At 57.6% G+C, this 24,030-nt stretch overlaps 2 protein-coding genes across 2 annotated transcripts in view; one reads left to right on the forward strand and one right to left on the reverse strand.

The window, feature by feature from the left end:
* The first annotated feature begins 2,993 nt into the window (after positions 1-2,993).
* Positions 2,994-4,145, forward strand: FAM163B (family with sequence similarity 163 member B). Its single transcript, XM_016196671.2, has 2 exons — positions 2,994-3,086; positions 3,744-4,145. Exons 1-2 carry the CDS (start codon positions 2,994-2,996, stop codon positions 4,143-4,145), a joined length of 495 nt encoding a protein of 164 aa, XP_016052157.1.
* Positions 4,146-7,312: 3,167 nt separating this feature from the next.
* The window catches only part of ADAMTSL2 (ADAMTS like 2), a 30,063-nt gene continuing 13,345 nt past the window's right edge, over positions 7,313-24,030 (reverse strand). The window contains exons 11-19 of the mRNA XM_087822973.1: positions 22,862-23,234; positions 17,761-17,858; positions 14,219-14,345; positions 12,718-12,931; positions 12,480-12,635; positions 11,819-11,989; positions 10,976-11,152; positions 8,837-8,981; positions 7,313-8,035 (exon numbers count right to left, since the gene is read on the reverse strand). Of these exons, the coding sequence (XP_087679099.1) occupies positions 7,917-8,035; positions 8,837-8,981; positions 10,976-11,152; positions 11,819-11,989; positions 12,480-12,635; positions 12,718-12,931; positions 14,219-14,345; positions 17,761-17,858; positions 22,862-23,234 (1,580 nt within the window). The 3' untranslated portion in view covers positions 7,313-7,916. The remainder of the gene's footprint in view (positions 8,036-8,836; positions 8,982-10,975; positions 11,153-11,818; positions 11,990-12,479; positions 12,636-12,717; positions 12,932-14,218; positions 14,346-17,760; positions 17,859-22,861; positions 23,235-24,030) is intronic.

Consider the following 24,030-nt stretch of genomic DNA (forward strand, 5'->3'; position numbering starts at 1 on the left):
GGTATTCTGCCTGAATGCACGGGGTTATGCTCTTGACTCTGGAACCAAATGTTTTCTACAATTAAAAATTAAAATTAAACCAAGTTTTAAAAGGAGAACACTAAGCGGAATAAAAGAACAGGAGTACCAATTTGGTGGGAAAACCACATTAACAGCTAAGTCATTACACATCCCTAAGGGGGTAAAAACAACAGCCTCCAAACAAGCAAATAAATATCAAAATCCATTCAGTAGACTTGTTAGTAAACTCATTGGTAATGTTATTTTTAATTGTTATATATAATGGGAAAACACAAATAAGTGTGTTATTAGGAAAAAGATTGTTACTGTAGAAGTCATATAGACACCAACCTTGAACAAGTAATAACCCTGTAAGCTCTCATTTTAAGTAGAAATACCAGTATGACTCATGTTTTATTTTTCTCTTCCTAAAAAATAAAAATAAAAAATATTCCCGAGCTCTGGTCACTGAAACGGCCTAGAACCAATGGAACTAGAACCAATGGAAACCCAGGAGCAGTGAGCACCCAGGTGCCCAGACTGTGTGCTCTACAAACCCCTCCCACTGACAGACCCAGGGGCTGCAGAGAAGGGATGGGTCCAGGTTTGGGGCAATAGGAGCCAGGATATCCTGTGTCTAAAAGCAAAACACCCTCAAGGATTAGTGGGGTGGCATCAAATCACACAGTAGCCAACTTGGAGGGGCCTCCAAACCCACGGTCCCCACGGGATCATTTGAACATCAGAAAGAATCATTGCTTCTTTGAATCAAAACATAACAAATGTATAAAAGTCAGGAGATCACAGTGATACGATGAAACAACCACAAACCTCCTGAGGCACCACCTTCTTCTGAAAATTGATAAATTAAGAACTGAGCGCCCATGCCTTCGCTCTGTGGACTGTATTTTAGGGTAACCATCTAGGTGATAGGGCAAGTTCTCGGGAGAGGAGCAGAGCTAATAAATGCAGAAGAAACGATAGCATTCAAAAACGCAGTGCACAGCCCCTCTCATGAAATAACAAGCCAGGGTAAGCACCCCCAGGGGCTGCTAAAAGCATCAGGCGGGAGGCCGATGGGGGACTTTGCATCAGAAGGATTGGGCTGACCGTGGCTGGACCCACTGCTTAATCTCAGCACCACTCAGAGGGACCACAGTCCCCGGGCCCTGAACGGGATGCGATAGGAAGCCAACTCAGGGGACAAAGCAGCGATAGAGGAACATGTCAAAGGCCGCTTGAGGAAACCCCAGGCTGCTCTAGTACAAGGAAAATTCTGTAAGAGCAATGGCCCAGTTTCTTCTCTAAACAACGGGGGTGGGGGGGGGGGTGAATGGGAACCAGACTTTGCTAGGGTCAAAACAGCCAACCGCATCCGGCCAGTGTGGCTCAGTGGTTGAGTATCGACCCGTGAACTGGTTCGATTCTGGTCACGGCACATGCTTGGGTTGCAGGCTCGATCCCCAGCGGGGGGCGTGCAGGAGGCAGCCCATCAATGGTGATGTCTCTTTCTCATCGATGTTTCTATCTCTCCCTCTCCTTTCCTCTCTCTCTAAAATCAATAAAAACATATTAGAAAAAAAAACCAAAAAACAACAGCCAACCGCAACAGATCCTGATTTGAACAAACAAGCTGTGAAAAGTCATTTTGGAGGTGATTGTGGAAAGCTAAATGCAGACTGGATTTTTTTTCTAAGTCCCCCTTTGTCAGACTTTACACGTGAAGTATTTATGATTTAAAGGATATGCTCTGGCCACCCCCCTCACATGCCATCCCCCTGCAAAGAAAATTGATGGATGGGAAACTGAGGCAGGGTGTGTTGAAGCCAGCTCCTACTGGTTTGTGAGAGGTAATTGCTAACCACTCAGGAATTTTGCAAGCCAGACGTTAACCTTGGTAACGTGAAACAGCCATAGCAGGAACATTGACGCCTCAGACCTCAGCAGATGTTCCAAGTGCGGAGGCTTTTATTCTGAGAACTGGTTTATCAGCACCTGGCTGGACAATCCAACCCGAGCCCCTGGTGACAGCTTGTTCATTCCCTCTACTTCTGTTTGTGTGACATTTTCCGCAATAAATAGTTTAAAAGGGCACATCCCTAGGCCTGCAAATCCCACTTCTAAGAATTGATCCTGGAAAAGTATTTGAAGTAGGTTCTGTAATTCAAGCGGCTCCAATTACTTAGCTACCAAAAAAAAAAAAAAAAGCTTTTTTAAAACATGGGCCTAATACATTTTTTTTTAAATGTAAACAGCCTAAATATCAAAAAGGAGAAAGTTCTGGAGATGGGCTGCACAGCAACGTGAATATACCTAACAGCGCTGAGCTTAATTGAAACTGGTTCAGGTGGCGAGTTATATGTTATGTGCACTTTATCACGATTAAAAATTGTAAAGAAAAGGGATCCATTATGTCATACAGCGGAACAGGGTTGGAAGTGATGTTGCAGAAGAAAATGTGGTGCTATGAAAAGGTAAGGGTGATCTTTTGGGGCGGAAAAAGCAGTTTATAAAACCATATGTTTAGCTGGGCTGCATTCAGGTACATTTTTAAATGCACGAGCCTGTGGAGCCAGGCTGGAAGGGGGCCATCCATTGAGAGCACGACGCTGGGCGCTAAAATACATGCTCACGAAATCGGCCCGAACCCCAGGAGCCAGGCCGCCACGCACACGTCACCTCCCGCAGATGTGGGAACGGGGGCGGGAGGGCGGCCCGGACCTCCTCCCGCCTGCTGCACGCGCCCTGGGGTATTTGATTCCCCCCTTTCCCCGTGTGTCGTGAGACGTGGTTTTTGGTGTGTTTTTTTGTTTTCTTGTTAGTCTTCATCGGAGGGAGGGGGAGAGAGAAACATCGACGTGAGAGAGACACATTGATTGGTTGCCTCCCACAGGAGCCCCTCCCGGGGCCACCGCTCTAACCCCTGAGAACACGGTCCAGGGCCTGAACCACGCTGTGTGTGTGTTGCAGGCTGTTGATGGAGAAGGGGGCGGATGACAGCCGGGACGGTGGTCATCACCGGGGGCATTTTGGCGACTGTGATTCTGCTGTGCATCATCGCAGTTCTGTGCTACTGCCGGCTACAGGTACTGGGGGGGCTGCACGTACTGGGGGGCAGGGGGAGGGCCTCAGAGGGAAGCCAGGAGGGTGGCCCTGTCGGGGGATGGAGCCCCCCACAAAGCCTGGGGCCCAGGAAGGGGGAAGAGTCAGGTCTCGGATAAAGTGCCAAGCAGACAGCCCTGGCCTGACTCCGCCTCTGGGGGCTCAGTGACCGCGGCTGCCTGGCGCCCCTTGCCCAGGGCTTCGCAAACACTGAGGCTCACAGAGGGTAAGGGACTTAGCCAGCGGCACACAGCCATCGAGGGGAGGGCAGAGGTGAGCGCTTGAGCCCTGCTCTCCCCCACCCACACTTCAGGGCAGTCTGGGGGCTGGGGGGCGGGCACATCTTTCTGAGGAAGGAGGGGAAGCCACGTGCAGGCCGAGGCAGCACACCCCAGTGCTGAGGCCAGGCCGCCTGACCCTTTCGTGCCTCGGTTTCCCCACCTGCACGATGGAGGTATTAATTGCACCTGCCTCGGTTGCTACGTGGATAAAACGAGCGAACGCTTCGTTGCAGAGTGTTCGGCAGGGCGCCCGGCCTGAGTGGTGGTTGTGGGTCCCGGGGTCAGTGCCCTGCCCGCCCCGGCCCCCTCTCTGTGCTCCGGGGGAGGTGGGCAGTGGGGTCACCAGCCCTGTGCCCGCAGTACTACTGCTGCAAGAAGGAGGAGCCTGAGGAAGACGAGGAGGAGCCCGACTTCGCCGTGCACTCGGGCCTGCCCCCGCTGCACTGCAACCGCAACCTGGTGCTGACCAACGGGCCCGCGCTCCACCCCGCCGCCTCCGCCGCCTTCGGCCAGAGGTCCCCGCAGGCCCGCGCCCTCTGCCGCAGCTGCTCCTACTACGAGCCGCCCACCTTCTTCCTGCAGGAGCCGGAGGACCAGGGCGTGAGCAACGGAGGGGACCTCGTGGGCTACGAGGCCCTCGGCCGGGAGGGCGCGGAGCTGCCGCCCGGGCCCTTTGCAGGCCTGCAGGCGCTCAACCCCGGCCGCCTCTCGGCCATGCGGGAGGCCTTCTCGCGGAGCCGCAGCATCAGCACCGACGTCTGACAGGCCCACGCCCCTACCCCTCCGCACCCCCACCCCTCCACCCCTCCTGCCCTCCCCACAGGTTTGGAGACCATGGAGGGGTCCCTGCGGCCCGCCAGCCTGGCCCCAGACCAGGACCTGGGCTTGGCCCAGCCTTCCTCCCATCCCTGTCATCGCGGGGCCCTACCCTCAGGGAGCTCCAGGGCTCGCTGCAGGGACAAGGCGAGGGAAGGCAGGCAGGGCCAGGGCTAGAGGTGGCCAGGGCTGGAAGGGAGGCAGGGGTGATGCAGCACAGGCGAACCGTGGCGTCCAGGCGAGCACCGCAGAGCGAGGCAGGGCTCCGGACCCCCTCGCCATTTAGCACAGGTGGGGTGGGAAGTGGCCTCCACTCAGCCACCTCTGGCTGCGCGGCCAGCCCTGGCACTCCCTCCCTCGGCCTTAGTCTGCCTACCTGACCCAGGACGGGGTGGCCACGGCAATGCTCGGGGCCCTGCAGCCCGCCTTCCCTGGCGATTTCAGACCAACTACTTTGTCCCTCCAACCAGAATGGGGTATGGGGGGCTCTGTCTCTCCGCCCCCACCACACCCCTAGCTTCAAGTGCCAGGCAGCTGAGACCTCGGCTGAGCTGATCTCTCTGCAGAATCCCCCAGAAGGGGGAGTTTCAGGGCGACTGGGCCTCAGGGATGCACAGTCAGTGATTTTGCCAACTGGCTTTTTGGTGAAAGAGGCCTTGTCCCAACCACCTGCTCCAGGAGTGTCTGCACTAAAACAGCCCAATGTTCAGACCTGACCTGGCGGGGTGGACAGAGCCATGGACCGAGGGCTAAGAGACCCACTCACTCTCCGTGAGACCTGAGACAGGCCCTCCCATCCTGGGCCTCAGCCTCTGGGAGCCCTTCGAGCTCTGGTCCCGGGGGACAGACCCGTCTCTCCCTGCCCCGTTTCTCTGGAGGACCTGGGAGCCAGGCAGGCCTGGCCACCCCGCCCTGCTCTGAGTGAAGGCCTCAGCTGAGCCCACTCTCCACCACACTGTCAGTGGAGCTGGAGGTCTCCCCTGGAGACCCCTCTCGGCTCCCTCTCTCTGGCTAGGGAAGCAATGCCCAGTGGCCACTGGAGAAATGTCCCAAAGCCAGGGGCGCCCACCATGGGGGACGCAGCTCCTCACCCTGGCGGAGGCAGCATTTCCTCTCTTTGAAGCAGGCCTCCCTGCCCTCTCCAGGGCTCTCTCTGCCCCTGGAACCCTAGGGTAGGGTAGGCCCCATCTACCCAGGAAGATGGATGGAGCTCCGCAGCCACCAGCCTTCCTATAAGACAAACCTGTGAGGGCAAGTGACCGTCCCTGAGCCATGGGCAGCCCGAGCTGCTCTTACACGAAATCGCTGATGAGCTGAGACGGCTGGACTGGACGTGCGCGGAGCTGGCAAAGACTTACTATTTTTAGCATTCTCAATTTTCCCCCTCATCATCCTTTCTCCTCCTGCCTCAGTTTGGACACGCTACTGGAATTCATCCCAGAGGTTCCCAGAGCCCCACTCACCCCCCTGCCCTTGTGGAACCCCACGCGTTTGTTTCTGATGCATCAGCTTGGGGGGCGGGCGGGGGGGGGGCGAGGGTCAGGAGGTGGCACTTCCCGGGGCCGTTACGTTCCATTTTCCTCTTTCCTTTGCTAATCCCTGTCCTCTGTGTAGATTCATAGATCAGTTTGAAATGAGAGAAGCACCACCCATGCGCGTTCACTCAGGCCCACTGCGGGGCCTGCCCGCTCCCCGGGCACAGCAGGAAGCCAATAAATGTGTCTTCAGCACACCGCACCGCTGTCTGCAGCCCCGACCCTCTCTGCACCTTCTGGGAAGAGCTGTGTGCAGCCCGGTGCCAGGCGGAGCCCGCCTTCTCCTGTCCAGCCCGTGGGGTCAGGGCTCCCTGCCCGGAGGGGTGGCCACAGCGAGCCACGTTCATCTTTGAGTTTCCCCGGGTGCCGTGTCCATCTTCAGAGACTGGGGACCATTGACGTAAATTCTGAGCTCCTGGAGAGCGGTTGCGGGGGACGGGCTGGGTCACCTGGGGCAAGTGACTGACATCTCTGGGCCTCGGTCTTGGCATCCGCACAGAGGGGTGATCATGACAAAGACTAATGCAGCTTTTAGGAGGGGACGACACGGAGCTGGCAAACTGGGCACAGAGCCTGGGCACAGGCATTTGTGGGCGCACGATAAGTGTTGGCCGAAAGGACACAGGAGAGGAGATGGGGGTGGAGAGTGGGGTGAAGAGCAGGGGTCAATGACAGGGCACGATGGTGGGGACACTGGGTTACGGTGACTCACCTCAGCCAGTGACCTTGAGCAAGCCCACCACACAGGCCTCCAGTGTCACTCAGTCACACCATGCTAAACACTGCGGGGCCCCTGCTCTGGCCTCAGTTTGGGGACAGGCTGGCCCTGCATCCCAGGGGAGCAGCCACTTGCCATCCCATTACCTGTCCCCAAAGGAGACGCTGCTGTGGCATCCTCGCCCTGCCTGGTCCCACGTTGCTTTCAGCGTCCCGGACACCCCCAGGCTCTCCTCTTTGTACAGGCTGTTCCCTTTTCCACACTCCTCCCCACCCTTTCGTCTGGAAGAGCCACTCCTGCTGTTGGACCAGCCTAAACAGAACCTCCTCCGGGAAGCCCTCCTGTGTCCCTGCGCCCCAAGTCCAGATGAGTCCTTCTATGAGGTCTCGAAACGGTAATGATGGATGTTTCCTGAGCTCTCAATGTGGGCCCCTACCCGCACGTCTCATCTCCTCCCTCTGCCCAGCACATCCTGAGTGGGTGCTTTCTCCCGAGGTTTAAATTATGGACTTTTCGCCAGCATCCCCCAAGGGCCCTCTAAGCTCCCCCTTGGTCCTCACAGGCCCCCATGTTTTACTAGGACCCTCCAGGCGCCCCAGGTCTCCCACTCCCAGGTCCCCACCATTGGTAGCCTCAAGAATTTGACTCAGTTCTGACTCCAGCATCGAGTCCTGGTGCCCCCTGAACGCTCCTGCCTGCGGGCTCCCCACTCTGCCACCTGTCATTCCTCGGGGAGCCCGCAGCTCCAGCCCCAGCCCTGTTCCCAGACCCGAGGCCTCAGCAAATCTCCCTGAAGCAGGGAGCTGGACGGCCCCCCCCGACTCTCACAGCCCCCCAGCCAGAGCACTGAGAGCCCACGATGCGGCCATAAATACAACCTCTTTATTAACATACAGAGTACTGACGGAGACGACAACGGGGATGCCGTGAGGAGTGCCCCTTCCCGGGCGTAAAGTGCGGTGGGTCCCTCCGTGCGTGAGCTTGGTGTAAGGGAAGCGCCGGGTGCTAAGATGGGAGATAACGTTCCTCTGGAAGGAGGACACCTAAGTGGCCCAGGACCCGAGGCAGCACCCGCATCTTCCTGCCTGCCCTACGCCCCCTCCCACCATCCGCCCTGAGGCAGGCGGGACCTTCCCAGGCCGCCCAGAGAAGGGAAGGGGCTCGGGGGCAGGCGGCTGGTTACCTTCACCTCTGGGCTCTGGGCTCTGGGCCCTGGGCAGCTGGGTGCTGGGCTGGGTGCTGGGGGCAGCAACCACAGACACACCAGGCTCAGGCTCTAAGAACAACTGCCTGCAGCAGGGGTGGCTCTGTCTGGGGAGGCCGACAGGCGCTGGGGGGCTCTCCTTCCCGGGGAGAGCAGAGGCTCAGTGTCACGTCTTCACGGCCCCGGGCGCCCTGCAGGGAGGGTGTCCATGGGGGCCCCAGGGGCGGGGCGCTCGGGTCTCTCAGGCAGCAGCTGCCAGGCTAGGAGTGGGGGGGCCTGCAGGACCGGCAGCACGCCTTGCTATAGTACCAGTGGCCGCAGAGGTTCACCTTGATGGCCAGGGCGCAGTTGGTGCCCGGCTGGTCTTGGCAGCTGTCATCTGGAGAAGGGACACGATGGGAGACATAGAACATCAGGATAGGACCTCTCCTCCACCTCACCCCACTACTCCCACTTCTCTTTTCCTCAACTGAGGGAATGAGGTCTGCACGAGGGTGGCCCTGGGTGACAGCACCTGTGGACAGGTGGCCCATACGTGCCCATTCCAGGCTCAGGGGCAGTGGGCCTCCCAGCCCACTGCAAGCACTCAGGCTCTATTTCTTTGCCACCCCTTCTAGGACCTTCATATGTCCCGACAGGTGGTTTGACCTATGCTCAGGGAAGGGTGATGTCCAGGGACCAGGATCTGGAGGAGCCATTGATCTCACCCCCAAAGTATCCCTGGGAGGCCCACAGGTGACACCTCCACTCAATAGATCCAGAGCTCATCACCCACCCACAGTGCCCCACTCCAAGCCCGGCTCGTCCATCTTCCGGGTGCCGGAGCCAGAGATGCTTCGGCCCCTCGCCGCCCTGCCTCTGCGTGCCTAGCACTGAGTTCCCACCCCCACCCACAGCTGCCCTCCCATCTTCTGAGGTCAATGCTCTTTCCCAGGTGCAGGTCTCTGCATGGCTCCTGGAGACTCTGAGCACCAGTCAGGCCTCACCTGCTATCCTTCCTGCCCTCACCTCCCAGCCAGGCTCAGCCATTCCAGAGGGAACCTTTGCTCCCCAACATGCCCTGGTCTCCGAAGCCACGAATGGCCCAGTCCCCTGGCTGATGTCTGCACCTCCTTGAGGCCTGGCTCTGCTCACAGCTCCTTGAAAGCCCTGCCCCACCATCAGCCTTCCCCCTGCTCACCTGGGGGCTCTGTGGGACAGGGCTGCAGGTCGCAGGCCTGTCTGCCGATGGGCTTTACCAGCGGGTCGCAGCCACGGACAATGTCGGTCCCTTGGTAGCACTTCACATCTCGCATCCGCACGCCCACCCCACAGGTCTTGGTGCACTGGTGGGGAGAGTGGGTATGAGAGACCCCGCCATCTCACCAGGCTGCTGGGTCTCAACTAACACAGGGCACAAGAGAGCTGGGGTGCCGAGGGCAAGAAGGGCACTGGCTGGCAGTCAGGAGACTGATACTCAGCCCCACCCAGTGCTTCCTTAGTCTCCCCGCCTGCACAGAAGAGGGTGAGCCCCTCCTCTCTCAATGATCCCTCCAGGCTTTCCCAGGTCCTTCCATGCCCAGGACATGCGGGCCAGGGCCCAGGGAGAGCGCTGGTTTTCCACTCCAGTAAAAAGCTGTGTTCGCTGTGGGCCAATGAAGCAGAGCTTCCAAAGCCACCCCCACCACCGAGGCTCACTGTCCAGATGTTGCCCTCGGAAAACCCCGCTGAGCTACCCAGAACACCAGGGACAGCTGCTGACCCCAGTTATCCGGCCATCCTCCTGTCAACAGCCCGTAGGCGGTGGCTCCCTCTCGCTCCCCCCACGAGGCTGACCCCACGTCACCCAGGCCCATCTGGGACCCGGGCCCTCGGTTCCCTGGGCCCACCCTCCAGTCCGGTTTGCAGAGGACTTGGTAGGGAGGGCCGCCCACCGTGCCCCCTCCCAGCTTGGGGGCTGGCCCAGTCTGGAGAGATGAAAGGCTGGCTCGGCACTGAGCACGGAGGACAGTCAGCCTCGGGTGGACGTCCCGAGGAGCCTCTGGACGTGCCCCGGCGCCTAACTCTCTGTCCCTGGGGAGTGGATGCAGCAGCTGGAGGAACAAACTCTTACCGAGCCTCCCCCCCAACACCCCCACCCCCGTCCATGCCAGTCACCCCTCACCCATTCACTTCATCAGGGCACTGCGGGGATGCCCCTCCCCCAGCACTCCCAAGCTGTCTTTTGGGCTCTCCCCCCTTCATGGCTCTCCCCCTTCCCAGGCTGGCACCCAGAACAGCACCTGCACCTAGTAGGTCTTGGCCGCACCCACAGCTGCCCTCCCATCTTCTGAGGCTGATGCTCTTTCCAACGTGCAGGTCTGGGATGGCTCTTGGGGACCCCAAACCCTAGTCCAGCCACACCTGCTGCCCTTCCCCCCCTCACCTCCCAGCCAAACAGCCATTCAAGGGGGCCCCTTGCCATGTCCTGGTCTCTGTAGCCACTAGCACCTCCTGGTCCCCCTGACTGACGCCCCCAGGAAAGCCCCTCACCTCCCCTCAGCCCCTCTCTTTCTCCCCAGGGTCCTTTGGCTGGCAACACAGAATGAATAACTACTTGTTCTGGTTCTCGAGTGAGTGCCTGTGCTGTAGGGTGAGCAGAGGTTCATCTAGGTCAGGGTTTGAGCCCAGATGCCACCCTGAGTCTCCCCACTGAGAACCCTGGACCTGGGCAGGGATGGGGGCATGCGGAGGTCCCGGCCCTTCCCATTCTGAGAGCGGGTAGCACTCATGGAACCCCAGGCTCACCCCCGTTTCACCCTTAGAATCTCCACCTTGAACGCTTAAGTTTTGGGATGTGGCATCTACCCATCAGGTGACCAAGAACACAGAAGCCTCCCTTGTGGGTGTCTGAGACACACTGTGGAATATAACAGTCACTGTCCTGGGCTTCCAGTCCCATGTGACACTGTGTCATTCATCGCTTCCTATTCAGAGTTGGCCCATGAGGAACCCCTAAGGGGCCACCTGGGCTGTCTGCCTCATGACGGGTGGCCGGCACATATGTTGTCAAATGCATGACTAAAAGGCTGCAATGCAAGGCCAGAAGCGTGCCAGGCTAAGAAAGGCCCTGGACCAGCATTGCAGGGATCCCAGAGGTGAGATCCAAGAAGGCTTCCTGGAAGAGGTGGCTCTCCTACCAGCTGACTTGGTAGAGCTGAGAAGCTTTCCAGGGACAGAAAGCCATGATGGAGGCTACAAGGGGGACTGAGGCGCACTTGGGGCAGGAGAGGAGGTACAGAGACAGGATCAGCCCTCAGGCCTGGCCCCAGGCAGCCTCAGAGGGGCCAGCGGCGCTCACCTCAGACCACGGGCTGGTGTACCACTTGAAGCAGGGCCTCTCGAAGCACGTGCTCTCCTCAGGCGGCTTCTTGGCCAGCCCGCACTCGGGGCCACTGCGTGTCTGCGGCTTCCCATTGGCCAGCTCCATGCACAGGACCAGCCTCTTCTTCACGCCTCGGCCGCAGGTGGTGTTGCACTGAGGCCAGGGGACAGAGGGGGGTCAGAGGGCAGAGGCCAGGAGGACTAGAACCAGGGCGCGCGGGGACTCGGGTGGTAATGGCTTGGTCAGTAGCCATTGGGTAAAATGCTGAGATGGGTGGCAAATTGGCCGAGAACTCTTTGTCCCAAAAGGGATTTGATCAGAAGCAATTTAGCAGAAAACCATCCGTTATGAAACCGAAATAGTTAATGACAATTTGGCCCAAGATGCTTTGGCGACGAGAGGTCACCTGAAACAGCTGGTAGAGGGCAGTCGAGTGGAGAACAATTTGTCTGAAACCGCAGGCTGTGACCATGAAGTTGGTCATGAGAACAAGGACCCGTGGGCCAGAAGCAAGCACAGCCGCCAGCCCTTTCCTGCTTTTCCACGTGTGGGGAGTGTGGGAGCCACGGCCGTGGGGACGGGAAGGGACAGTGCTCCATCTGCATGCATTGCTGAGCATTTGCCTACTTAGATTGGGACTTTTTAAGGAGTTTTCCTACCTTTTTGGCTTTTTCTATTTCAAATTAATTTTTTAGGGACTCCTGCCATTATAGCGTACAATTAAGCCCTCGTTTTGACCAGTCTGTCGGTCCGGCCACTTGGCTCTCAGCCAAGTGCTCTCCCGGGCAGCGGGCCCTGCGCTGGGCTCAGAGCACTCACCCGCTCCCAGTCCTGGGCCAGCCAGTGGGCAGGGCAGTTCTTGTCCCCACAGGGGTGGATGGCCAGCGGCTTGGTCTCCATTTGGCACTGGGACTCGGGCACCACCCGGCCGTCGCTGGTCTTGCAGTACACGTGCCTGATCATGCGGCCCTGGCCGCAGCTGCCACTGCACTGCAGGGGGACACGGGGTTAGAGCCCAGCCCCCCCAGGTCCCTGCCGCGCCCCCGGGGCAGCCTGGGGCAGCCGTTGCCATGGTGACCACGTTTTAAATAACATTTTCTGTTCTAATTACAGAAATATTGCGCGCTTGATAAAAACACACAGAGAGAAAAAGCACAACCAAAATTCCCAAAAGGTCATCTGTGCACCCAGCACCCAGAGGGGACCCCAGGGAGCATCTGAGCATCTTTCTTCCCCCACAAGAGAGACACAGACAGACACGCAAGGAGACGGACAGCAGGTCACAAAGGGGGCTGCCATGTGGGCCGCCTGCTTTTGGATAAAGGTCTTGATTCTTCATAATAACAAGGAGAAAGGCCAGTTCTCCCCCCAAACCTCACCCCAGAAAAAAGGGGAGACCGAGGCGCAGCGAGGCGAAGCACCGGGGCCCACTCTCACTGGCCACCCCTGGAAGCACCCCCTCCCAGGGCCCTGCCCTCACCGGCCCCCAGTCAGAGACGGTCCACTGGCGGTCACAGGGGGGCCCCGTGCAGTCCTTCTCCCCCACGGGCCTGGTGTTGGGGTCACACAGCTTCTCGTCCTCGGAGCAGCGGATGTCCCTGGTCACCACGCTGCGCTCCCCACACTTGGCCGTGCACTGTGAGGAGGGGCGCCCGCGGTCAGGGCCCGGTGGCAGGGGCCCCGCCCGCCCCCGCCCGCCCCCGCCCGCGCCCAGGCACCTCGGACCACTCGGACATCTCCCACTGCGGCCCGCAGGCCGGGTTGCGGCAGGTCTTGCGCTCCTCGGGCCGCACGGCCTCGGCCGCCTCGCACAGGTCGCTGTACACGGAGCTGTCGAAGCCGGGCGACAGCATCTTCCAGCAGCGCACGATGCGGAACTGGTAGCCCTCCCCGCAGGTGCGTGAGCACTCGCTCCAGCTGCTGGTCTCCCACCTGCCCGGAGGGGGGCCTTCAGTGACCCCGCCTCCCTTCCCGTGCAGCCCCACACCCCAAGGGAGTGCACCCCTCCTCCTTCCCCAGGGGTCCCAAATCACAGGAGCCAAGCCAGACGGGACACTGGTGAGGCCCCACGGTGGAGGCTGCTGCCGTGGGGACCCCGAGCCCCCTAGGAAACACCTAGGTGGGGTGTGGGCGGGCACCTGGAGCGGGCGCTTGGAGCGGGCTCGTTCGTTGCCCAGGAGCCCAAGCTACCTCCACCTGCTCTCACCCACCCCCCTGGAGACTTTGGGGAGCCAGGTCCTGGCCCTGGCCCTTTGCTCACACTGGGATCACACCCCCGAGTTCCAGAGCCCAGAACCCGCCATGGAAGCTCTGAGGGGAACAGCAGGACCCAGGGCCGCACCCCCACCTTCTAAGAAAGGAGTGAATGGCAGGTAGCGGAGACCCTGAGTGGGCGGGGGAGCAGCCAGGAGAAAGGGGCACGTAGCAGAGTCAGGGAGCAAGGTGAGCCTGCTCCTCCTACACACCGACAGGTGACAGCAGGCTGACACCCTCGGGCTCATCTGGGACCCCTGCCAGCTCCCCCGTGACCATGACTGGGAAGAAGACACAGAGGGCTCAACCTCTGACCATCTGTGAGGCAGGACGGGGGCCTGGGGCTAGAAAGATGGGGCCTCGCCCTGGACGGGTTGCTCAGTGGTTAGAGCATTGGCCGCAGACTGAAGGGTTGCAGGCTCGATCCCCAGCCCGTCGGGGCACATGCGAGAGGCAACCAATTGATGCGTCTCTCTCACATCGATGTGTCTTTCTCTCCCCCCCTTCCACTGTCTCTGAAAAACCAACGGCAAAAATCTCCTCGGGCGAGGGTTAACAAAACAAAGTAAAGAAAAACGGGCCCTCCCCCGACATCACAGGGACAGGCAGTCCGCTTGGAATCTGGGGTATAACCCCTTAGGGCTCGTGAAATCCTCGCTGCACCAAGTAAGTCCGGGGCAAAGGTGTCACCCATAGTACAGAGTAATGTTCAGAACAGTTTCTCAATCTGCTTCGGGAGGCACTGATTGAGCACCTACTGTGTGCAAGCACTGTAACAGATGACACTACAGACACCGAGGGACTCTGACAGGCAGGTCAGCGTGGCCCCTCCCCACCAGCCCCGCCAACGGAGCCCCCTGAAGGAGCAGGATGCTGACTCCTCTGCTCCTCTGGGCAGAAGCAAAGCAGAGCCCAGCTCCCCCCACCCCAACACACACCCTGCCAGGGGCACTGGGTGCCCAGTACCTGGGCTGGCACTCCCTCCCAGCACAGAACTCCTGGACCGGCTCAGGGCGGGTGAGGGCATCGCAGTAGCTGTCGTCCACCTCGATGCCATCATAGCGGACGCACATGGCGTAGGTCGACATGACCCCTGGGTTCAGGACAAGGGAAAGACCTGTGAGCCACACCTGAGCACCTTGGAGACCAGCAGGCAGGCCAGGTGACCATGGGCAAGTCACCTGGCTGCTCAGAGCCCAGCTTCCTGGTTTAAATCGGTGATAATGACAGTAACCAGGTTATAGAATTATGACAGGAGAGCTCAGTGAAGACAGCTTTGAAGATCTGAACTCTGTCTCCCCGTGTCCCAGTCTGACCGCTATGCTTTGTACCCCCTCACCCCCACTCCATCCAGCCCAGGCTGGGCACCAGTTCATATGTCACAAACCCTGGGCTTTGAAGAAACTCAAATTGGTCCCTGTAAAGGCACATGAAGCCAGGTGTCATTAATTTTTATTCATTCAACAACTACCCATTCATGGGTGAGTGGGTGGGTGAATGGGTGAGTAGATTGGTAGGTGGGTGGGTGGGTGGATGGATGGATGGATGGATGGATGGATGGATGGATGGATGGATGGATGGATGGATGGATAGGTTGCTGGGTGAGTGGATGGATAGGCTGGTGGATAGGCTGGTGGGTGGGTGGGTGGGTGGGTGGGTGGATGGATGGATGGATGGATAGGTTGCTGGGTGAGTGGATGGATAGGCTGGTGGGTGGATGGATGGATGGATGGATGGATGGATGGATGGATGGATGGATGGATGGATGGATGGGTTGGTGGATAGGCGGTTGGATGAATCAGTGAGTGGGTGGGTGGATTAATATAGATTGGAAACCTAACCATTCCGGCCTTCCCAGATATTCTATTAGATCATCAGGCCCCCTGCCCTCCTGTGGCATGCTTATCAAACTCCCTCTTGAACAATCTTTATCCAATGTTTCGTGTGTTTCCCTTTCTGGGCTCCCCAGGACACCATAAATCCCATCAGGGGACAGTATGTAAAGGTCCAGCTCCAGCCTCGTATTGTTGATTCCTTGACCACCTCCACCCTCTACTTCTCTGCCCTCCTCCCTCAGCACCCCCATGCCTGGCACTCAGCTGGAACGCAGGCCACACTCGCTAAGCAGTGCTGCGTCCCCGCCAAGGAGCTAGGATGACTCAGGGTAGTTGTCAGCAACGGTGAAGGCCTGGGTGGGGTTAGGGCCTGTTATCGTTGTGGTTGTTACTGTGTGCATAAGAGAGAGAGGGAGGGAGAGAGAGAGGGAGGGGGAGAGAGAGGGAGAGGGAGGGAGAGACTCGCCTTCCTAAATGATGCAGAAATGGACCTCCCCTGCTGGGTGGCCAGCCCCCAGGAGGAAATCAGTCCCCTATAGCTGGAGAGCCCCAGCCCCCTCGCTCTCCCTTCCCTGCGCTGTGTGTCTGAAAGCCAGGGGCTCCTGCCTCTCCAAGCCCCAGCCCTGGACTGAACAAAACAGCCTGGGAAGCAGCACACACGGGGATTCTTTCTTTTTTCTATGGAGGACGGGCCAGGCTGCAGTCACGGACCCCCCTCTGCCAGCACTGGGCTGTGCAGTCTGCAGCCCTCTCTGCGTGGGAGGCTGGCTTCCTGGCCAGGTCTGCTGGGAATGTTCCAGGCCTCAGACACCAGCTCTGAGGCCCAGAGAGGTCCAGGACTGGGGACTCACAGACCCCCACCAATGCCCAATTATTCATTCACTCCCTGTCCAGTGGGGACCCGGCAGGTCCCCACCAAGAGAATCTGGAATTCAAGTCCCAGCACAATCTCCCCTGGTGGGGTGACGTGAATATTGTCAGACTTTCCAGGCCTTGGCTTGCTCGTCCCCAAAATGGGAACCTCCCTGAGATCCTGGGAGAGAGAAAATACCAATTTTCTGGACTCCCTTCTTCATTGCCTCAGTCTTGAACACAGTGCTTCCCAAACTTTCTTAGACAGGGAGCCCTTCCTTTAAATCGATGACCACAAAACAGAGGGGATGAAGCTTCAGGTCCCCGGGCTCCACTCCCCTCACTCCTGTGTCCTGGGGGTGCCAAGGAACCATTTGAAATCACTGAGAGAGCACCAACCAGTTGGCCTGCATTTCTACCACCGCAGAGCATCTTTGAAGAAAACAAGGCAGCCTCCCTGTTTGCGGCTGAGCTTGGAGACAGGAGATGTGCCTCCTTGATCTAAAAGCCCTTCATGTGACTCCTCAGCAAGCACAGGATAGCAAAGGCCCTGCGGCATGTCGGTAACACTGCTGGACTGTCACAGATGCCACATGCCACAGGAGGTTTGTAATCACCACCACCTGGCCTGGCCTCGGTGCCCATGAGACAAGGCTTTGGGAGGAGCGGGCCACTCTTGAGCAGCAAATGCAAAGCACAGAGTGAGTGGGAGGCGGTGGCACAGGGCCAGACCTCTCATTTCACATCGATCCCCACGACCACGTTTGACAGGTAGAAAGTAGAGGCTTGTGGTATAGTCCCCCAGATAGTGCATCTCAGGTGCTGGCTGGCACCCCACAAAGCTTGGCTTGTGCCCTCCAGGTGCCAGGGGTCAAACAGTATGTCCCATGCCCTGCTCAGGGAGACTGGGCCCCAGATTCCAGCCCAAGAGCCAACACAAGAACCCATTGTCCCTTCTGAGCCCTGCAGGGCCACCTCGCCAGCTCTTCCCTTGGGCCCATATCCTGAGATGCCAGCCAGGGCTGCAGGAGGTGTTACCAAGCCCAAACCACTGGCTGCCCAGGTCTGGTGAGTGGCTTGCCTTGTCCCCCTCACTCGCCAGAGGCTGCAGGGGCATCCAGTTGAGGGAAGGGGCTGGGGCAGGGTCATGAGCTCTTTACATTTTCATAGCAGCCCCAGCTGTCGTCCAAACCCAATTATGAAGTCCCGGATGTAGACAAGGTAGCACTCGGGTCGTCCTACCACATTTGCCAGGGTCTTAGAGCTGGCTCTGACCTTGCAGCAGCTCCCAGGAAGGGGGACAACCAGAGCTGGCAGCAGATGGAACCCAGTCCCTGGTGGCTGCAGCCAGTGTCTCAGTGTGGTGGTGGCCAGCCATGTGGACAGACAGACATGGCTTCAAGTCTCAGCTCAACACTTACTAACCACCTATGTCTGCCTGTCAGGCCCCACCAAGGGGTCCAGTCCCCCTCCCACCTCCTCCTCTGATGAGTTCACAGAGCTCAAACCATGCTCTTGGTCCTAGACCACGTGGGCCTGTCTCCCCCTTCCTAGGTTCACTGTAAACAAAAGTGAGCCACCACCACCCGAGATTTCTTACTTGTAACCAAAAGGACATTTGTTCTAATAGACATGATATGAATGCAATCATGAGGAGCACTGAGGGGTGTGCAGAACCTCACCCGGTCCTCAGTAAGCAGGATACCCAAACCCCTGTGACATCAAACTACCTCCCAGATCAGCGATAAGCAGACAGGCTCCCTGCGGGCAGCGGGGAGCGGGAGCAAGTGAGGGGGCTGCAGCCGGCAGCCCAGACAGTACCTGTGGTGCAGGTGGCGCTGCAGGGCTCATGGGACGAGAGCTTCCACCGGTACATATCCGCCGGACTCACGCCTTGCTTGCGTGCCTTGGGCCTGGTCCTAAAAACAAGGCCAAGCAGAGGAGGGGTGAGAAGTCACAGCACTCACTGACGGGCTGGAGTTTCCTTCGGGGGGGTGTGTCATCTGTTGGGAGGCTGTGCTTTTATGTGACAGCCCCAGGCAGTGCCCCACCTGTTAGGGTAGGAGTGCCCACTGTCTAGGCCAGACAGATGGGAGGGAGCACCCATAGGGTGGCATGGATTAGGATGGAAGGGACGTTTGTCCATCTCAGTGACAGTCCAAGCATCCTGCACGGCAGCTTGTCACAGCTCCTTCGGCCGGGGGTGGGGGAGAGTTGTGGAGAATTGGGGCCAAACCAGCATTGTGACTGACGCTTCCACACACTCGCTTCTCACTATTACCTTCTAGCATCCGAGAGTGGATCCCCCCCCGGAAGGGACATCAGAAGGCACCTACGTGCTGAGAATGTACCAGGACTCTATCTTTCGGATTCTGATTGAATGGGGACACTAGCCATTCGCCTCCAATTATCAAAATAGAAAAGCTCAGCGCAGACGGGGGCGTGGCCGCGTCCCCTCCAGACGCCTCTGCCCAGGTCTGCGATGGCCGCTCTGCGAGGAGAAAGGCACGCAGCCTCCCTGCCAGCAACCAGCCGGGATTCTTGGCTGGAACTCGGGCAGCCGGAGCCAACTATTGTTAGGACTGTTTGCTTCTTTGAACCAGTGGGTGTGCTGGGCCCAACCTCAATATCCGATGTACAGGCTCCTTGGGGACTCAGCAGGGGAGGAGAGAAGTGGCTGTGGCCGAGGCAGCAGCTCCCAGAGCACAGGGCCTGCGCTCCGGACAGGGAAGTCTGGCTTCAGTGGGCCCCCGGAGTCCCGAGACCCGTGGAGCCAGAGAAGGGGACAGGGCGATGGCTTAGCTGCCGTACAGTGTCCAGGCCTGGGTCTCCCTCGGGGATACTGCAGCAGGCCCCCCACCCCAGCTCCACCTCCCCTGGGGCCCGGAGGAGCTGGCTGGAGAGGAGAGGAGCTAAATTTCACAGCTCGGAAATTTGGGCACATCCTCAGGTCCTTTCCTGGGACCTGCTGTCAGGCTCAGGACAGTTGCAGGACAATGTTGGCTTGGATTCCAACTTTGGGAATTTCACGAGTGGGTGAGAATTGCTGTTACAGTTTGCTTTTGCATGAACATCCCCTAAAGGCCCACCAGCTCCCGAGAACCAGGAAAGAATCTACCGACTGCTGACCTGAAATAATGAATGTACTGACGCTGCTGCATAAACCGAGGGAGGGGCCGAGGGAAGCGGAGCAGGGAGAACCAGAGGGAGGGAAAGGCGGGGCAGGCGGTGAGCAGGTGGCTGCCTTCACAGCTCCTCAACGCCCCCGGGCCCCCACCCGGTGGCTTCACACCAGGGGCCTCCCAGCCTTTTCACAGCTCCTCTAGGGAAGGGGAAGGTCCCCCCCACCCCAGTCCTCCTTAAAAATGAGAGGAAACTCGGGGATGTAAAGTACCGCATAGGAAATACATAGTCAATAATATTGTCATAACTGCCCATGGTGCCAGGTGGGTACTGGAAATACCTGGGGGAGCACTTTGTAAACTGTATGATTGTCTGACCACTATGCTGTACACCTGAAACTAATACAAAATAATACTGAATGTCAACTTCATTGAAAAATAAAAGAGAAAAAAAAAATGAGAGAACATTTTAAATGCCCACCCCCCATTTCTCCCAGACCCTGTCACCTGAGAACAAAGGACCCCTGGAGAGCTGGTGAGCCCTGTGAGCAAGGCCCTTGGGGGTGGAAGAACCTGGGAGATCTCTCCCTAACATTTGATTTGGAAAACACTGAGCTGTGCTGATTGGGTGGCCCACCCTCCTTTCAACAGCTTTAAATCCCCCCCAAGAACAAGAGAGGAGCAGGTCCTGAGCCCTCCCCCCCACCGGGGAGAAGTCATCTTTATCTAATTACACACTCCTGGGCCAGCAGGCGGTGACTCACTCCCCACTCCAGGGAGAGTGGCCCGTTCAAAATAACCCTTCGATTTTAAGCACAAATGGTATTTCTGGAGGAGCTGCCTACTGTGGACAAAAGGGGGCCACATGCTAAACCCGACAAGCTCAGGGGAGGCCCTAGTGGGGGGCCTTACAAACTCAGAGGCCGAAAGCAGCCACCTAGGATGGTCTGAAATGCAAACTCCCTAACTAAAAGCCTTGGTGGCCGGTGGTCATGTCCCAGGCCGGCATTTTCCCCTAACAAAGGTCAGTCTTGACCTCCACTGAGCCTGCCTGTCGGCTTTTTTTTTTTTTTTTTTTTTGCCTCTATGATAACATACCTGATAACATACCTTTGGAACATCAAAGTAATTTTTTTCCCCTAACAAAGGTCAGTCTTTACCTCAACTGGGCCTGTCTGGGTTTTTTGGGTTTTTTTGCATCTATGATAACATACCTGATAACAGCAGAGACCACAGACCCCCTCAGTGTTACTGTTACCACGTGAATTCTTGACTGTTAACTATCCTGCACCCGCCGGATGTAAACGGAGCACAAGTCCGTCCCTGCACGTCTATCATTTTACTCCTAACCTGGTTCTAAAGATCGCCCCACTTTGCTTCCTCCCGCAGCCCTAATCCATCACCAGTGGGCTCATGTAGCCCCCTTAGTCTTCCTCTTTGGTTCTGACGTACAAAGTAAGTGGTAAAACAGCCATTTCCAGAGCATTTTCTCAATCCTTTGAGATTTTGCTTCCTGGCAATTGTCGTCGGTTTGGCGCAAATAAACTCAAAAACCTCCTTGCAGGTTAGGGCATTTCTGACACTGACACTCCAGGAGGAAAGCGCCCAGGAGATCGCCAGTCCCCCCCCCCCCCATCACCCGCTGCCTCCGTCTGGGAGGGAGATGGTGGCCCCCCGCCTTGCTCCTGTGCCCCAGGCAGGTTAGGCTCTGGGGTGACGGCGCTTGTTTATAAATGAACCAGAAGGCTCTGCTCGCTTTTCTTCCCTCCAGACTGTCTAGGACGCTTGTCCCCACCGTCTACGGCTGGGGCCGGGGCCTCCCTTGATTGTTTGAGGCCGCCCTGAGGAGATGAAAATAACCTTTCCTTTCTGGGCCGCCCCTTTGATTCGCCCTCTCGGGAGCAGACTCGGCTTCCTGTGTTTGGACAACTCGCCCAGACGGGCTATTTCGGGGCCGCTTCAGCCTGGTGGTTTCCCCGCCTCTCCCGAGGCCCTTTATCTTAAAAGACCATCTTTGGTCTCCGCCGGGCAGCATCCTTTGATGGCTGCCAGCGGGGAGCCGCCCCATCGCTCCACGTCTGCGCCTTTCTGAGGGTTGACAATTGATTATATCGATTCCTGCGACCCCACAAGCACTGAAAACCCAATGTGCCCCCATGGGGCTGAAGGGGCGGGTTAAGATTCAACTGGGTGGAGGCAGGAGAGACTCTAAAATGCGGCTTAAGGACCCACAAGCTTATGCCTGACCTGGCCCTTGGGGCATCCTCTGACAAGCTCCTCTGTTAGGGATGGGGAAACTGAGGCCCAGAGAGGGTCTGAGCTGTGTCTGAGTCACATGGTTGGCAGAGCTGAGATGGAGACTCAGGTCTCCAGACACTAGTGCTAGAAGGGTCCCTCCCCCACTCTGGAGGTTCAGTGTATTACTGATCAGTTCTGTGGAAGAAAGGGGGCCATGTACTAAACCCGACAAGCTCAGGGGAGGCCTGTGGGAGGCCTTACAAACTCAGAGGCCGAAAGCAACACCTAGGATGGTCTGAAATGCAAACTCCCTAACTAAAATCATTTGTGGCTGGTAGTCACGTCCCAGGCCAATATTTTCCCCTAACAAAGGTCAGTCTTGACCTCAACTGAGCCTGCCTGTAGGTTTTTTTTGCCTCGTTGATAACATACCTGATAACATACCTTTGGAACATCAAAGTAATTTTTTCCCCTTAACAAAGTTCAGTCTTTACCTCAACTGAGCCTCTCTGTCATTTTTCTTTTTTTTTTTTGCATCTATGATAACATACCTTTGGAATATCAAAGTAATTTCCTTTTTTCCAGATTCCTCAAATCACAACCAGCACCAGAGCAGAGACCTCAAATCCCCTCAGTGTTATTATCAAGTTAATGTTAACTATCCTGCACCCACCTGTGTAAAAGACGTAGGTGTCTATCATTTTCCTTTTCATCTAATCCCAGAGGCCCCCCCCTTTGCTTTCTCCCGCCTCCCTCATCTATCACCATCGGGTTCATGTAACCCCCTAACGTCTCCCCCTTTGATTCTGACATATAAAGTAAGTGATGAAACTGCCATTCTCTGGAGCATTCTCTCAATCCGTTGAGATTTTGCTTCCTGGCAATTGTCATGAGTTTCGCTCAAATAAACTCATAAAAATTCCTACAGGTTTGTACATTTCTTACGTGAGTTCTGCTTGCTCAGCCCTCACTAGGTACTTCCAGGTGCCTAACGTACGTGACAACGGCCCTGGGGTAAGAGGAGCCCACCATGAACATTCAGAAACCAGGCTCAGAGCCCTAAGCAACTGGCCCAAGTGCTGGCTGGTTGGAGCCCTGCCCTTTGTCCATGAGCCCCCTTTCTCAGACTCAGATCCTGATGCCCAGGACAAAGCCTGTCACCTTCTTCCAGCCACTGGATTGCATGCCCCAAGGCCCCACTTCCTGCAAGCTTTTGGGCCCCAGCTGGGAGCAGAGGCCCTAGGGCAGCCACCCAAGGCTCCAGAACCTCCCCTCGGTCCACATTTGCAAAGAAAAATTCCACTCAGAGCCCTTTAGCTGTGTCCCAGATGTGCCCACAAGCTGTATGGCCTGGGTATGTCATGCAAGCTGGGGCCCTCAGAAAACTGCTAACATGCAGGAGGACACACTAGAACCCAGGCCTCTGACCCCCTACTCAGATCCACGGGGCAGGAGGGGGTGTGGACAGCAGTGACCAGACCTCACCCACCCCACGGTGAGGCCTCACTCCCATGGCCCCCGCTCCAGAGGCCCATGGACAGGGCAGCGGGCACGCCTCCTACCTGGCCTTGTGCGTCCTGTTCCCGGCCGAGGTTGGGAGGCTGGCACTTGCATTGGGGAACGGGGCCTCTGAGGAGGTGTTGGTCACTCTGTCACTGCTCAGCTCCAGGTAGGACCCATTGAGCAGGTAAGCTCCGGCCCCCTCACTCTCGTCATAGTCAACATAGAGGCTCTCTGCTGGGGAGCTCCTCGGGGTGCCCTGCACAAAGATGCTGTTGACCGTCTCGTTAAGGGCGAGCTCCTTGGAGTCAGAACCTGCGCCCAGGAACTGTCCAGAGATGACGTTGGCTGAGAGGAACTCCTGGGAAGTAAGGCGGGCGTCGGTCTCTTGGTCATCTTTGTCCCCTGAGAGAGCCATCCCTGTGGCGTTTCCGTCTACAAAGGAGACAGGTGGCTCAACTTCAAGCAGTCGCTCACATGGTGGGGCCAGGGCTGCCTTGGAGGTGGGGGACCATTGGGGCTGGAGGCAAAGACTTGAACCTGGAAGCCCCCAGAGGCGGGTCTCTGCCCTGTGAAAGGACACAGCACCAAGGGGAGCCCCACAAGCTGGCCTGGACAATCTCTTGTTGAAGAGGGTCTCCCAAAATTCATGTCCACCCAGAACCTAAGAATGGGAGCTTATTTGGAAATAGGATCTTTGTCGAGATGAGATCATCCTGGATTTAGGGTGGGACCTCCATCCAGTGACTGCTGTCCTTATAAGAAGAGGAGAGGACACAGCGAGACAGTCACAGAGGCGCAGGTGTGTGATGATGGAGGCAGAGACTGGAGTGATGCAGCCACAGCCAAGGATGCCTGGCACCCTAGAAGCTGGGGGAGGCAGGAAGGACCCTTCCCTAGAGCCTCCAACAACTGGGAGAGAATCCACGTCTGTTGTTCTAGGCCATTGGTTTGTGATCATTTATTGTGGCAGCCCCAGGACACTAACACGTCCTCTATAGTACCTTCTACTTAAAGATGCTGAGGGTCTTGGAAACCCGCTCCCCAAGTTAATGAGGGGATTCTCCTCAAGTCTGGTCCACCCTCCGCCCTCAGAACAACCCTGATGAGCTGTGGCCATCAGGAGAACAGCTGAACTGTCACCGTGGGTCTCGGGGACCCTGACTCTGGGCTCACCACTATGTCTCCAGCCACACGTCCTGCCTCATCCTCTGTCCACTGGGCTGACCCT

Source organism: Miniopterus natalensis, chromosome 12 (genome assembly GCF_054644295.1).
Source record: "Miniopterus natalensis isolate mMinNat1 chromosome 12, mMinNat1.hap1, whole genome shotgun sequence".
NCBI classification, from domain to species: domain Eukaryota; kingdom Metazoa; phylum Chordata; class Mammalia; order Chiroptera; family Miniopteridae; genus Miniopterus; species Miniopterus natalensis.